At 39.0% G+C, this 17,080-nt stretch overlaps 1 protein-coding gene across 1 annotated transcript in view; it reads left to right on the top strand.

The window, feature by feature from the left end:
• Nucleotides 1-8,454: 8,454 nt before the first annotated feature.
• NSUN7 (NOP2/Sun RNA methyltransferase family member 7) overlaps nt 8,455-17,080 on the top strand; it is a 340,200-nt gene continuing 331,574 nt past the window's right edge. Inside the window, exon 1 of the mRNA XM_053704032.1 lies at nt 8,455-8,822. Within this exon, the coding sequence (XP_053560007.1) occupies nt 8,510-8,822 (313 nt within the window). The 5' untranslated portion in view covers nt 8,455-8,509. The remainder of the gene's footprint in view (nt 8,823-17,080) is intronic.

Raw genomic sequence — 17,080 nt, 5'->3', positions numbered from 1 at the left:
CCTTCTGGCTTGGCCCCAGTTAACAACTCGGGGGTTCATCAGGTTTCAGTCGGACAACATCACGACTGTAGCTTACATCAACCATCAGGGAGGGACAAGAAGCTCCCTAGCAATGATGGAAGTATCAAAGATAATTCGCTGGGCAGAGTCTCACTCTTGCCACCTGTCAGCAATCCACATCCCGGGAGTGGAGAACTGGGAGGCGGATTTCTTAAGTCGTCAGACTTTTCATCCAGGGGAGTGGGAACTTTATCCGGAGGTCTTTGCCCAAATACTTCGACGTTGGGGCAAACCAGAGATAGATCTCATGGCGTCTCGACAGAACGCCAAGCTTCCTCGTTACGGGTCCAGATCCAGGGATCCGGGAGCGGTTCTGATAGATGCTTTGACAGCACCTTGGACCTTCGGGATGGCTTATGTGTTTCCACCCTTCCCGATGCTTCCTCGATTGATTGCCAGAATCAAACAGGAGAGAGCATCAGTGATTCTAATAGCGCCTGCATGGCCACGCAGGACTTGGTATGCAGATCTAGTGGACATGTCATCCTGTCCACCTTGGTCGCTACCTCTGAAACAGGACCTTCTGATCCAGGGTCCCTTCAAACATCAAAATCTAATTTCTCTGAAGCTGACTGCTTGGAAATTGAACGCTTGATTTTATCAAAACGTGGTTTTTCTGAGTCAGTTATTGATACCTTAATACAGGCTAGGAAGCCTGTTACCAGAAAGATTTACCATAAGATATGGCGCAAATACTTATATTGGTGCGAATCCAAGAGTTACTCATGGAGTAAGGTTAGGATTCCGAGGATATTGTCTTTTCTACAAGAAGGTTTAGAAAAGGGTTTATCCGCTAGTTCCTTAAAGGGACAGATTTCAGCTCTGTCCATTCTTTTACACAAACGTCTGTCAGAAGTTCCGGACGTTCAAGCTTTTTGTCAGGCTTTAGCTAGGATCAAGCCTGTGTTTAAAACTGTTGCTCCACCATGGAGTTTGAACTTAGTTCTTAATGTTTTACAGGGGGTTCCGTTTGAACCCCTTCATTCCATTGATATCAAGTTGTTATCTTGGAAAGTTCTGTTTTTAATGGCGATTTCCTCGGCTCGAAGAGTCTCTGAGTTATCTGCCTTACATTGTGATCCTCCTTATCTGATTTTTCATTCAGACAAGGTAGTTCTGCGTACTAAACCTGGGTTCCTACCTAAGGTGGTCACTAACAGGAATATCAATCAAGAGATTGTGGTTCCATCTTTGTGTCCTAATCCTTCTTCGAAAAAGGAACGTCTGCTACACAATCTAGATGTAGTCCGTGCCCTGAAATTTTATCTACAGGCAACTAAGGATTTTCGACAAACGTCTTCCCTGTTTGTCGTTTATTCTGGTCAGAGGAGAGGTCAAAAAGCTTCGGCTACCTCTCTCTCCTTTTGGCTTCGTAGCATAATACGGTTAGCCTATGAGACTGCTGGACAGCAGCCTCCTGAAAGAATTACAGCACATTCTACTAGAGCTGTGGCTTCCACTTGGGCCTTTAAGAATGAGGCTTCTGTTGAACAGATTTGCAAGGCTGCAACTTGGTCTTCTCTTCATACTTTTTCCAAATTTTACAAATTTGACACTTTTGCTTCTTCGGAGGCTGTTTTTGGGAGAAAGGTTCTTCAGGCAGTGGTTCCTTCCGTATAAAGAGCCTGCCTGTCCCTCCCGTCATCCGTGTACTTTAGCTTTGGTATTGGTATCCCATAAGTAATGGATGATCCGTGGACTGGATACACTTAACAAGAGAAAACATAATTTATGCTTACCTGATAAATTTATTTCTCTTGTAGTGTATCCAGTCCACGGCCCGCTCTGTCACTTTAAGGCAGGTAATTTTTCCATTAAACTACAGTCACCACTGCACCCTATGGTTTTCCTTTCTCTGCATGTTTTCGGTCGAATGACTGGTAATGGCAGTTAGGGGAGGAGCTATATAGCAGCTCTGCTGGGTGAATCCTCTTGCACTTCCTGTTGGGGAGGAGTTAATATCCCATAAGTAATGGATGATCCGTGGACTGGATACACTACAAGAGAAATAAATTTATCAGGTAAGCATAAATTATGTTTTTCTTTATCTCTTAAGTAGCCTAGAAAAAAACTGTGCTTAATAAGTCTAACTATGAAACATTGTACTCTAGATGATTATCACAATCTTATATATGAACTCAGACAGTTCAAAGTACTGGATGTAGCTTTTTGTATAAGCAAGTCCCCGGGTCATAACAGTGTAACTTTTAGACACAGATGGTTACTATTGTTTCTCCTTCGGTGTAATTCCCCTTAGTTATACAGTCATTTTATGGTTTTATTACTTCAGTAAGCCCTGGCTCAGGGTTGCTCAGTCCAGACTAAAAGATAGTTTGAAGCCTTAGTTTTGTAGGTTTTATTACCTCCTACTCCCCTTTCTTATGTTGTAGTATGCCTATATCATAGGGGAGTAGGGTTTTAAGCCTGTTCCCTCCTGTGCGCCCCAGAGTTCTTTTATCCACCTAAAAAGTTACAGTTTTCCTCAGAAGAACTCACCTCCTCCTCCTCTATCCGGATGCCCTGTGAAGAGGCAAGAAGACGCCAAGTAAGTCTCCTCTTGGTCCCAGCGGTATCCAGCGATTTTCGTAGAGACTACAGTTCCCCTCACCCCCTCCCGCGCAGCACCGGTGGGAGAGGGGGAAGAGGGAATAGCACTAACAGACTTTACAGGGCAAAACGTAGCCCCAGGAGCGTTCCTCCTATCTGCCGCCGGAGCCAGCGCCTCCTCCCACGCAACACCGGTGGGGGAGGAGGGAGCACGCTCACAGCACGGCTCTATCAGACGGCGCAGCGGAATTCAAAGATCTCCTCAGAAGAGGCCGCCAACGTCACCTCTCTCGGGACTTCAAGATGGACAAACCAGGTTCAGATCAGTAGGGGCAACGGGTGAGGAGGGTGGGGAGATTTGAAGCAGGCAGTTTGTATGTTTACTCACAGGGGCGCACAGGGGATCCACAATAGGTGTTCAAGCAAACTATATGCTTCTCTCATTTCTTCATATGCAGTCCTCGCAGAGGAGGGGAATGGCCCTTGGTATAGGGCAACAGCGACCGTATAGCCAAGTGTTGCAGTGCCCAAGCCAAATCAACGGTCTTTCTCAGTTAACTCTATCTGTCAGGTCAGTGGGTTGGAGTTCCACTAACTGGGTCCCAGAGATGGTAGTACTGTCCAGGTAGCAACCCCAATCAAGGGGAGGCGCGAAAATCCCACCGCCAGGTGCTGTTGGACTGGAGCAGAGAGCACAGCAGCATAGGCTCTGCTCCTCCTCCACCGGGACCTCCTCTCAGGGCATGCAATTTTAAACAACTTTCCAATTTACTTTTATTATCAAATTTGCTTTGTTCTTTTGGTATCCTTTGTTAAATAATAACCCTAGGTATGTTGATAGGAGCTTAGGGGCGTGCACATGTCTTTAGCAGTCTATAGCAACAGCGTTTACAACACTGTATAACACTGCAATAAATTACGTTGATAACACTACTGCCAGATGGCTAAAGACACGTGCATGCTCCTGGGCTCACCTGGAATTACTCTTCAACAAAGGATACCAAGAAAACTAAGCTAATTCATAATAGAAGAACATTGGAAAGTTGTTTAAAATGTCATGCTCCATCCAATCAATTTAAAGTTTAATTTTGATATTACTGTCCCTTTTAAGCACAGCCAGCTATGACCCTGAGCTGTTATACACAAGCAGCACTCAGAGAGCAACATGACTAAACACTGTTGTTATTTGTTCAACAGTTGAGAAATCTCTAAATAAATGAAAGGGAGAGTCTACTCTAAAATGTTCATTGTTCAAAACAATAGATAACACTTTTACTACCCATTCCCCAGCTTTGCACAACCAATATTGTTATATTATATACTCTATTACCTTTTTAAAGCACCAAATCACTGCCTTTTTGTAAGCCTGTGCAGGCCGCCTTTATCTTTTTGCATTTTATTAGCTTTTCACAGCTAGTGCTAGTTAATGTGTGTAATATAGGTAACGTGCTCACTGCTGTGGAGTTACAAATGAGTCCTCACTAACTGGCTTAAATGCAAGTCTGTAAATAGCACTGAGATAAGGGGGCAGTCTGCAGAGGCTTAGATATAAGGCAATCACAGAGGTAAAAAGTATATTAATATAACTGTGTTGCTTATGCATAATTGGGGAATGGGTAATAAAGGGATTATCTATCTTTTTAAACAATACACGTTCTGGGGAAGGCTGTTCCTTTAAATAAATGATGTGGTTCCTCTATACACAAGGTGTAATTTACAAGCAATGTGTAGCACATGCAATTTTACCTAATATACTCACACTGTTTGCTTTGTAGTGGAAGGTAGTGCAGTTAGGTGCAAAACTGCCTAACCATCCTGCTTGTGCATGAGTAGATTACACTTTGACAACCAAAACAACTGCTGGAAAGCAGACAAAATGCAAATCTAGTACAAAGCAAATGTCCTGGAGTCTGACATAGTGGGCTTGACAAGAGTAAGCTGGAAGGCACATTTCAAGTGTTTGGGGGGTGATAGACTAAACTCTCGTGGGCACAAGCAAAATGGGGACTGGGTAACCACTTTTGCCCAGATTCTATTCTGGGTTATATTAGACCCTTGTAAATTCTGTATTCTAAATAATACAATTTTAGAACGTGATAAAAACCTAACTGCCTGACAGACTTTCTAGAACAGTGACATTAAACTAAACAGAATCATCTTTCAGGACAAATGTTTATTTCTCTTGTAAGGTGTATCCAGTCCACGGATCATCCATTACTTGTGGGATATTCTCATTCCCAACAGGAAGTTGCAAGAGGACACCCACAGCAGAGCTGTAATATAGCTCCTCCCCTAACTGTCATAGCCAGTCATTCTCTTGCAACTCTCAACAAGCTAGGACGTTGTAGGAGAGAGTGGTTAAATATAGCTAGTTTATTTTCTTCAATCAAAAGTTTGTTATTTTTAAATAGTACCGGAGTTGTGCTATTTTATCTCAGGCAGTAAATAGAAGAAGAATCTGCCTGAGGTTTCTATGATCTTAGCAGGTTGTAACTAAGATCCATTGCTATTCTCACATATGTCTGAGGGGATTACACAGATGAGGTAACTTCAGCGAGAGAATGGCGTGCAGTTTATTCTGCTATCAGGTATGTGCAGTTATAATTTTTTCTAGAGATGGAAAACACTAGAAAATGCTGCTGATACCGGATTAATGTAAGTTAAGCCTGAATACAGTGATTTAATAACGACTGGTATCATGCTTACTCCCAGGGGTAATACCCTTATGATATTTACAATATAAAACGTTTGCTGGCATGTTTAATCGTTTTTATATATGCTTTGGTGATAAAACTTTATTGGGGCCTAGTTTTTTCCACATGGCTGGCTTAAATTTTGACTAGAAACAATTTCCACTATTGTAGTATAAAAGTTACAGTTGGTGCAGTTAAAATTACAAACTGTGACATCCAGCTTCCCTCAAAGGCCCTCTGATTGCTATAGGACATCTCTAAAGGGCCCAAATGCTTTCCAAAGTCGTTTATTGGGGAAGGTAGGGCCACTGCTTGCTGTGGCAGTTGGTTGTGACTGTTAAAAAAACGTCTATTTCGTTTTTTTTATCCGTTTTTTGAACTAAGGGGTTAATCATCCATTTGCAAGTGGGTGCAATGCTCTGTTAGCCTATTATACACACTGTAAAAATTTCATTTGATTTACTGCATTTTTTCACTGTTTTTCAAACTTCCAAATTGCCAAGTCTCATACGGACGTAGTACTGGCATTTCTGTGGTCGCATGGGTGGAAAGTGAACGAGGAAAAGAGTTCTCTATCCCCACTCACAAGAGTTTCTTTTCTAGGGACTCTGATAGATTCTGTAGAAATGAAAATTCACCTGACGGAGTCCAGGTTATCAAAGCTTCTAAATTCCTGCCGGGTTCTTCATTCCATTCCGCGCCCTTCGGTGGTCCAGTGTATGGAAGTAATCGGCTTAATGGTAGCGGCAATGGACATAGTGCCGTTTGCACGCTTACATCTCAGACCGCTGCAACTATGCATGCTCAGTCAGTGGAGCGGGGATTACACAGATTTGTCCCCTCAACTGAATCTGGACCAAGTGACCAGGGATTCTCTTCTCTGGTGGCTATCTCGGGTCCATCTGTCCAAAGGTATGACCTTTCGCAGGCCAGATTGGACAATTGTTTACGACAGATGCCAGCCTTCTAGGTTGGGGGGCAGTCTGGAACTCCCTGAAGGCTCAGGGATCGTGGACTCAGGAGGAGTCTCTCCTTCCATTAAATATTCTGGAACTAAGAGCGATATTCAAGGCTCTTCAGGCTTGGCCTCAGTTAGCAACTCTGAGGTACATCAGATTTCAGTCGGACAACATCACGACTGTAGCTTACATCAACCATCAAGGGGGAACGAGAAGTTCCCTAGAGATGTTAGAAGTTTCAAAAATAATTCGCTGGGCAGAGATTCACTCTTGTCACCTATCAGCTATCCATATCCCAGGTGTAGAGCACTGGGAGGCGGATTTTCTAAGTCGTCAGACTTTTCATCCGGGAGAGTGGGAACTCCATCCGGAGGCATTTGCACAACTGATTCATCGTTGGGGCAAACCAGAACTGGATCTCATGGCGTCTCGCCAGAACGCCAAGCTTCCGTGTTACGGATCCAGGTCCAGGGATCCCAAGGCGACACTGATAGATGCTCTAGTAGCGCCCTGGTCTTTCAACCTGGCTTATGTGTTTCCACCGTTTCCTCTGCTCCCTCGACTGATTGCCAAGATCAAGCAGGAGAGAGCATCGGTGATTCTGATAGCACCTGCGTGGCCACGCAGGACCTGGTATGCAGATCTAGTGGACATGTCATCCTTTCCACCATGGTCTCTGCCTCTGAAACAGGACCTTCTACTTCAGGGTCCTTTCAACCATCCAAATCTAATTTCTCTGAGGCTGACTGCCTGGAGATTGAACGCTTGATTTTATCAAAGCGTGGCTTCTCTGAGTCAGTTATTGATACCTTAAGACAGGCACGAAAGCCTGTCACCAGGAAAATTTACCATAAGGTATGGCGTAGATATCTTTATTGGTGTGAATCCAAGGGTTACTCATGGAGTAAGGTCAGGATTGCTAGGATATTATCTTTTCTCCAAGAAGGTTTGGAAAAAGGATTGTCAGCTTGTTAAGTGTCTGGCAGATGTTCCAGACGTTCAGGCATTTTGTCAGGCTTTAGTTAGAATCAAGCCTGTGTTTAAACCTGTTGCTCCACCATGGAGCTTAAACTTGGTTCTTAAGGTTCTTCAAGGAGTTCCGTTTGAACCTCTTCATTCCATAGATATCAAGCTTTTTTCTTGGAAAGTTCTTTTTTTTGGTAGCTATTTCCTCGGCTCGTAGAGTCTCTGAGCTATCTGCCTTACAATGTGATTCTCCTTATCTGATTTTTCATACGGATAAGGTAGTCCTGCCTACCAAACCTGGGTTCTTACCTAAGGTGGTATCTAACAAGAATATCAATCAAGAGATTGTTGTTCCATCCTTGTGTTACACAATTTGGACGTGGTCTGTGCTTTAAAGTTTTACTTACAAGCTACTAAAGATTTTCGTCAAACATCTGCTTTGTTTGTTGTCTACTCTGGACAGAGGAGAGGTCAAAAGGCTTTGGCAACCTCTTTTTCTTTTTGACTAAGAAGCTTAATCCGCTTAGCCTATGAGACTGCTGGACAGCAACCTCCTGAAAGGATTACAGCTCATTCCACTAGAGCTGTGGCTTCCACTTGGGCCTGTAAAAATGAGGCTTCTTTTGATCAGATTTGCAAGGCGACGACTTGGTCTTCGCTTCATATTTTTTCAAAATTTTACAAATTTGATACTTTTGCTTCTTCGGAGGCTATATTTGGGAGACAGGTTTTACGGGCAGTGGTTCCTTCCATTTAAGTTCCTGCCTTGTCCCTCCCTTCATCCGTGTACTTTAACTTTGGTATTGGTATCCCACAAGTAATGGATGATCCGTGGACTGGATACACCTTACAAGAGAAAACACAATTTATGCTTACCTGATAAATTTATTTCTCTTGTGGTGTATCCAGTCCACGGCCCGCCCTGTCATTTTAAGGCAGGTAATTTTTAAATTTAAACTACAGTAACCACTGCACCCTATGGTTCCTCCTTTCTTGGCTTGTTTTCGGTCGAATGACTGGCTATGACAGTTAGGGGAGGAGCTATATTACAGCTCTGCTGTGGGTGTCCTCTTGCAACTTCCTGTTGGGAATGAGAATATCCCACAAGTAATGGATGATCCGTGGACTGGATACACCACAAGAGAAATAAATTTATCAGGTAAGCATAAATTGTGTTTTTTTTTATTTAGTAATCAATACAAAAAATGTTTTTGTTTATTTTCCAGGTTATAAATTGATTGTGCTGCAATTTAGAACCCTGCTGCCAATGACGTCTTATTAAAAATGCCAACCTTACAGAGTAATATGAATGTGAATAGTGCAAGGCATTCAGTTGTTGGTCAAGTCTTGGATATGAAACTGTCTCAAAATAGCACAGACTCCATAGTTCGGGGGTTATCTTGTCTGACTGACAAAGTGAACTACCCTGACCCAATATTCGTCAAAGCAGCAGCAATCTACCAGAACAACCATGTGAAGAAGCCTCCGGATAGAATCCTGGTGAAATATGGCACCAACTCAGGGACGTCTGTACCCGACTTTAAAGATGAAAGATATCAACGCTGGTCTTATGAGCTGGCTTTTAGTGCTCTGAAATGTGAGTATAAAGAGAATCCCAGAATTGTTTTAATGTTTTCTGCCAATATCCACAGTTAATGTTAGTGATGTTGATAGCCATATCCACATATTGTAGATTTTAACTGTTAACATTTTTAAAGTGACAGTCTAGTCAAAATTAAACTTTCATGCTTCAGAAAGGGCATACAATGTTAAATAACTTTTCATTTTACTTTTATCATCAAATTTGCATTTGTTCTTTTGGTATTCTTTGTTGAAAGCTAAACCTCGGTGGGTTCATATGCTAATTTCGAGGCATTTGAAGGCCGCCTCTTATCTCAGTGTGTTTTTACAGCTAAACAGTAAATGTAATATAAGGTGGCGCAACTTAGCTTGCTATTCCCAAAGTGTAAGTATAAATAATATTAATTGCTTAGATGTTGCAGGTCAATTATACACACCAGGATCTGTATACTCCTTTTGGCAAATATATATACACACAATGATAAAGTAAAATGCAATTTATTGTTTATATAATTAAAAAGATAAAATCAACAATAAGCAAGTTTGTCAAACTTGTAAAAACTGGACACCGGTGTCTGTTAAAAATCATTATAAATAAAAATAATAAAAAACTCTCTCGTTTTCAAATATATCCAAATTAATATAAATTGTTATTACTTGAGTCCAACAGTGTAGCTATCAAAACTTGACAACAATTCTAAATAGACTGCCTGCTTTAGGATATCAGAACTTTTTGTTATATGTAACAACTGTATATTCTTAATCCAATATTCAAAAAGGTTCTTGGGGTTTAGTATGGTGATCAGCCCAATGGCTATGGATACAATGAGTAGAAGTATTTGTTATTTGTTTAAGGCAAGTTTGCCCAATATTACCTTATAGTGTTTCTGAATGAACACACTATTTGCGGTAAGTCCGTGATGAAAAGATTCTCATTTCTCAACGGAGAGCTTTTGGGAGAATCTTTCCATCACGGACTTACCGCAAATAGTGTGTTCATTCAGAAACACTATAAGGTAATATTGGGCAAACTTGCCTAAAACAAATAACAAATACTTCTACTCATTGTATCCATAGCCATTGGGCTGATCACCATACTAAACCCCAAGAACCTTTTTGAATATTGGATTAAGAATATACAGTTGTTACATATAACAAAAAGTTCTGATATCCTAAAGCAGGCAGTCTATTTAGAATTGTTGCCAAGTGTTGATAGCTACACTGTTGGACTCAAGTAATAAAAATTTATATTAATTTGGATACATTTGAAAAAGATAGAGTTTTTTTTATTATTTTTATTTATATTGATTTTTAACAGACACCGGTGTCCAGTTTTTACATTTATACATATATGCTATGTTTTGACAAACTTGCTTATTGTAGATTTTATGTTTTTAATTATACAAACAATGTTTGAATGCTAGTATGGAGGGTTCAGGAAATATTTTTTTGAGTGTGGGGTCCTCTGAAATTAGTGTTTGTAGCTCTTTAATAATTTAATAAATAATTTAATAATTTAATAAACTTGCTTATTGTAGATTTTATGTTTTTAATTATACAAACAATAAATTGCATTTTACTTTATCATTGTGTGTGTGTATATATATATATATTTGCCAAAAGGAGTATACAGATCCTGGTGTGTATAATTGACCTGCAACATCTAAGCAATTAATATTATTTATACTTACACTTTGGGAATAGCAAGCTAAGTTGCGCCACCTTATATTACATATACTTTTAAACTTCTGGGATAACGTTTTAAAGGTGAGCTACATTCCCTACCAATCACACAGTCTAAACCTTTTTGTTTTTTTCTGATTCTATTTATCCCCAGATTACAGCTAAACAGTGCTAGTTCATGTGTGCCACATAGATAACATTGTACTCACTCCCGCAGAGTTACCAAGGAGTCAGTACATGTGTACATGCTGGTCACTTTCACACTTGCTTCTGATTTAGTCAATTTCTAATTGAACATCTACCTCATTTGCAATGAAAATTATCATTAGTATGTGTCACTGAGTAAATAGTATAGTAAGCTTTAACATTATTAACATTGTTTGTAAATATTTAAAACTTAAAGGGACAGGAAACCCCAAAATGATGCTTCATGATTTTGATAGAACTTTCCAATTTACATCTATTATCAAATTGTCTTCATTCTCTTGATATCCTTTGCTGAAGGAACAGCATTGAACTACTGACAACTAGACATATAGTTAGCCAATCACAAGAGACAAATGTGTGCAGCCACCAATCAGCAGCTAGGTCCCACTAGTGTAAGATATGTGCATTTTTGTTAAAACAAGGGATAGAAAGAGAACGAAGCACATTTGAAAATAGAAGCAAATTTAAAGGTGTTTTAAAATAACATGTTCGATCTGATTCATGCAGGTTTCATTTTGACTTTCCTATCCCTTTAAGATATTTTCATTTTTTCAAATTATTTTGAAAGTGCATCTCATTTAAATGCCCAGTTTACTAACCGTAACCAAATAGCTGTTGGAACACTATTGTAAGTCAAATTTCAGTTAGTGACCTACACAAATTGTATGTATGTATGTGTGTGTATATATATATATATATATATATATATATATATATATATATATATATACTGTGTGTGTGTGTGTGTGTGGATAGATAGATGGATAGATAGATAGATATACTGTGTGTGTGTGTATATATATATATAAGATTGGAGTAGCCATGTTAGTCCAGTAGATAAGATGCTCAAAAAACAAAGTATTGCAGTATGCAGTGATACCTTTTTTTATTGGACTAACATAATATTTCAAAGACAAGCTTTCAAGAGTTTTCCTCTCTTCCTCAGGTCTGAAGCAATACTAATCATTCTGATATAGATACACATCACATACAACAAATGGAAGGGAGGGAGGGGGGTGAGAGGGGTGTCATATAAGCAAAGAATGTGTCTGAAGGAGAAAATAGCTGAGAATAGCCAGAAAGAATAAATAAACAGAGGAGAGTAAATAGGCAAGATGAGAGGAGAAACAAAAGGAAAAAGAAACCAATATAGGACAATAAAATGAGAGATTATAGAAGGTTATGGTAGTGTGTGAGAAAGCCAGAGTCTACATTAAGTCCTTCATTTCTGGTATTGAAATGTGTGAGCATTTTCATCTCAAACGTCTTTCGTTCATGAGAGTCTTTGAAATTCCCTTTAAGAATTTTAATCCTGAGGTTAAGGATGGAGTGACCAGTCTGGGTGAAGTGGTGACCAACAGGGGTACAATATTAATTTTCCTTGTGGTTTTTGGTCGAGTGTCTGTGTAGATTCATTCTGAGATGCAGCTTTAGGCCAGTTTCTCCAATGTAGCAACCTCTGTCACTCGCTGTACACTGTATCATGTACACCACATTAGCAGATGAGCACGAATAGGATCCTTTAATATTATATGACGCGTTGTTGTGTCTGGCTGTGTTGTTGTCACATATATGTTGACACAGTTTGCAGAGTGATTTGTTGCATCGTGCAGTGCCATTCTGTGGTTAATATGCTGCAGACCAATCTCTGTCTCAGGGTTAGGCGGTTGTTTGAATGCTAGTATGGAGGGTTCAGGAAATATTTTTTTGAGTGTGGGGTCCTCTGAAATTAGTGTTTGTAGCTCTTTAATAATTTTGCGTACTCCTTCCAGAGTAGGGTTGTAAGTGACTACTAGAGGGGTTCTTGTTTTGTTTTCCTTTTCTTTGTATTGAGCCTTTCCCGTGGTGTTTTTAGGGCAGATTTGATTTTTTTAGATATTGTCCTTTCCTTGTAGCCCTTTTGCCTAAATGACTCTGACAGTGTACTCAGGGGCACTTTCATTCATCAAAGTTTACATTGCAGCAAATTTTACAAATACTTACCTTCTCCTGAAACGCCGAATCGCCGATTTCCCCCCCCCCCCCCCGCATGCAGGTCCTCTGTATTTCGTCAGCAATGACAAAACCGGCTTCCTCCAAGCAAGGCTTTCCCCCCAGGAGCGTCCATCTGGTGAGGCCACGCTGTGATTGGAGGAAGCCAGTTTCGTTGTTGCTGTGTTAGTACAGTAGGAAGAAGCAGGCGGGGGGATCGTCGATCCGGCGTTACAGGAGAAGAAGGTATTTGCAAAATCTGCTGCAATGTAAATATTGATGAATGAAAGTGCCCCTGTTTTAGTAGTATTTTTAAAAAATGGGCACTATTTCATCAACGTTTACATTCACTTTAAGTTAAATAAACTATGCATATGTAATGATATGTAACCAAATCAGTAATTTAAAAATAATCTGGAAAGTTATTGTTCTGAAAATGAAAACCATGATTTAAATTGATTTTAAAACCGGTCTTACTGACTAGTAATTTAAATCAAATCCACCCAGCATTAAAATGTTTTAATGTTTGTTGCACAAATTATTATAAACCTTAATTTATGTTAAATTATGTAATCACTTAAAACAGAAAATGTTTTAGTATTGCAAACGAATAAAAATGACTTCAACACCTAGGTGTAAAATGTCTCAGAAGTGAAAGGCATTCAACTAGTTCTACGCCACATAAAGTAATTTGCTAAAAAGCTTTTGTGGAATGAGCTATTGTACAAATAATCAGTTAGTCCAATTTACACAGACACCTTCTCTAACCACAAAGCATATATGCCTGTCCTAATCCATCTTAATAAAATGGATATTGTACCTACTTTGTGAACCTGGATGCTATGTTTGTGATACCAAGTGAAGTTGAAGGTCTCTGGCATAGAGGTAAATAACCATAATGCTATGTTTGTGATACCAAGTGAAGTTGCAGGTCTCTGGCATAGAGGTAAATAACCATAATGCTATGTTTGTGATACCAAGTGAAGTTGCAGGTCTCTGACATAGAGGTAAATAACCATAATGTTATGTTTGTGATACCAAGTGAAGTTGCAGGTCACTAACATAGAGGTAAATAACCATAATGCTATGTTTGTGATACCAAGTGAAGTTGCAGGTCTCTAACATAGAGGTAAATAACCATAATGCTATGTTTGTGATACCAAGTGAAGTTGCAGGTCTCTGGCATAGAGGTAAATAACCATAATGCTATGTTTGTGATACCAAGTGAAGTTGCAGGTCCCTGGCATAGAGGTAAATAACCATAATGTTATGTTTGTGATACCAAGTGAAGTTGAAGGTCTCTGGCATAGAGGTAAATAACCATAATGCTATGTTTGTGATACCAAGTGAAGTTGCAGGTCTCTGGCATAGAGGTAAATAACCATAATGCTATGTTTGTGATACCAAGTGAAGTTGCAGGTCTCTGACATAGAGGTAAATAACCATAATGTTATGTTTGTGATACCAAGTGAAGTTGCAGGTCACTAACATAGAGGTAAATAACCATAATGCTATGTTTGTGATACCAAGTGAAGTTGCAGGTCCCTGGCATAGAGGTAAATAACCATAATGCTATGTTTGTGATACCAAGTGAAGTTGCAGGTCTCTGGCATAGAGGTAAATAACCATAATGCTATGTTTGTGATACCAAGTGAAGTTGCAGGTCTCTGGCATAGAGGTAAATAACCATAATGCTATGTTTGTGATACCAAGTGAAGTTGCAGGTCTCTGGCATAGAGGTAAATAACCATAATGCTATGTTTGTGATACCAAGTGAAGTTGCAGGTCTCTGGCATAGAGGTAAATAACCATAATGCTATGTTTGTGATACCAAGTGAAGTTGAAGGTCTCTGGCATAGAGGTAAATAACCATAATGCTATGTTTGTGATACCAAGTGAAGTTGCAGGTCTCTGGCATAGAGGTAAATAACCATAATGCTATGTTTGTGATACCAAGTGAAGTTGCAGGTCTCTGGCATAGAGGTAAATAACCATAATGCTATGTTTGTGATACCAAGTGAAGTTGCAGGTCTCTAACATAGAGGTAAATAACCATAATGCTATGTTTGTGATACCAAGTGAAGTTGCAGGTCTCTGGCATAGAGGTAAATAACCATAATGCTATGTTTGTGATACCAAGTGAAGTTGCAGGTCTCTGACATAGAGGTAAATAACCATAATGTTATGTTTGTGATACCAAGTGAAGTTGCAGGTCTCTGGCATAGAGGTAAATAACCATAATGCTATGTTTGTGATACCAAGTGAAGTTGCAGGTCTCTGGCATAGAGGTAAATAACCATAATGCTATGTTTGTGATACCAAGTGAAGTTGCAGGTCTCCGGCATATAGGTAAATAACCATAATGCTATGTTTGTGATACCAAGTGAAGTTGCAGGTCTCTGGCATAGAGGTAAATAACCATAATGCTATGTTTGTGATACCAAGTGAAGTTGCAGGTCTCTGGCATAGAGGTAAATAACCATAATGCTATGTTTGTGATACCAAGTGAAGTTGCAGGTCTCTGACATAGAGGTAAATAACCATAATGCTATGTTTGTGATACCAAGTGAAGTTGCAGGTTCCTTGCTTTAAGGTAAATAACCACTATAGTAACATAAATACTGACATAAGTCAGTGTTGTCAGCATCAAAGAGTTGAACCTTTGGAATGTGTATGATGTCAGGTTACCTGGTTTACAGGTTAATAAAGTATTGCAGGAAGGGAAAGTAATTTAATAGGGTGTACATACCTGTGTGTGTTTATTCACAGCTAATTGCTTTTTGAGAAATACTGTGATTTTGTTATTTATCTTTACTGTCATCATACACAGGGAGCTGTGCTTTCTTCTCTGATAGGAAACATACAGTACCATTGTTGTAGTGACAGTGATTGACTGTGCACGTTTTTTGTAAATATGCTGATTACCTAATGCCTTTTTATGTATGGTTGTATCATGAATATGTTTACTTTGTAAGTACTTTGTGTTTTCTTTGTCCTATCAGTTTATCTGTAATTTAAGATGTGTTCAGTTATATTGTGAAATATATTAACATTTCATTACAGTACATGGTTTTTATTTGTAGAGTCTGATTGTAGAGATTTGAACTTATTTCTGTATTACTTCTGTACAATATGTACCGTGACAGCATATAAAGAATAATTCTGTACATGTGAGTTATTACTTAGGCATCCAGTTTAGCTTTAGTCACAATTGCTCACTGTGGTAACACTTCGGGGGTGATTTAGACTTTTCTACAACAAGAATTGATTCAGACACCAATACAATTAACTTCTCTTATACGCTTACTGTTCTGCACAGAGGCACACATATGACAAATGGCGTTGTCTGGTGCCTTTTCCTGCAAGATGGAACACACATGGGTGGTATGCTAACTGGTGAGTTTAATCCTGCTGGCTGCACTCAGTAGTACTGCCAGTGAGGTTGGTGCCATTAGACTTGCAGAACTAGACAAATCTACTGATTTTAATAAGGGTACCTGCTGGTTAAATGGTCCTTGAAATATTTCCCACAATGGGCTAGATCACAAGTGGAGAGCTATTTTATCGTGCACCCGTAAACTGACAAATTACGAGCGCACAATAAATAACCAGCCAATAAAAGTGGTTAAGATCTATGGTTAATTTTCAAAATGTTCCCCAATTGCCTGCAAAATAAAGTGTGTTGCAGTTTTTAAGAAAATAAAATCTATATTGAAAGAACTAAAAGAAAGATAAAGTATAGATTACAGGAACACTTTAGGAATATAGAGAATGGGGTTGATAATCATAGTGTTTCATACCATTTCAAAATGTCACATAACCAAAATCCCAAAGATATGACTATTAAAATTGTTGATTGGGTTGCTCCTGATAGTTGGGACACTAATAGACTGTTGAAATTAAGACAACAAGAGACTTTTTGGATTAAAACCCTAGATTGTCTGGAACCCAAGGGTTAAACATAGAATTAGATATCCAAGCATTCTTGTAAGGGCTGATCACTATGAATTATTGTGAGTTTTTAGTATAAATTGGATTTTAGCGTTTTTTTATTTATTTATATTATCTAGATTTTAGGATATTTCTGCTGAATTATGTGTTTTTTAAATTTATGAAGTTAGATATTGACTGTATTTTTATATCTTATATGAATATTATCCATTGTTCTTAATTTCACAATTTATTTTACTCTGATATGTTTTTAAACCCTTAATGACCGAAGCGCTTTTCCATTTTCTGCCCGTTGGGACCAAGGCTATTTTTACATTTTTGGGGTGTTTGTGTTTAGCTGTAATTTTCCTCTTACTCATTTACTGTACCCACACATATTATATACAGTTTTTCTCGCCATTAAATGGACTTTCTAAAGATAACATTATTTTCATCATATCTTATAATTTACTATAAAAATTT

This window comes from Bombina bombina, chromosome 2, assembly GCF_027579735.1.
Source record: "Bombina bombina isolate aBomBom1 chromosome 2, aBomBom1.pri, whole genome shotgun sequence".
NCBI classification, from domain to species: Eukaryota; Metazoa; Chordata; class Amphibia; order Anura; family Bombinatoridae; genus Bombina; species Bombina bombina.
This window is presented reverse-complemented; position numbering and strand designations above follow the sequence as displayed.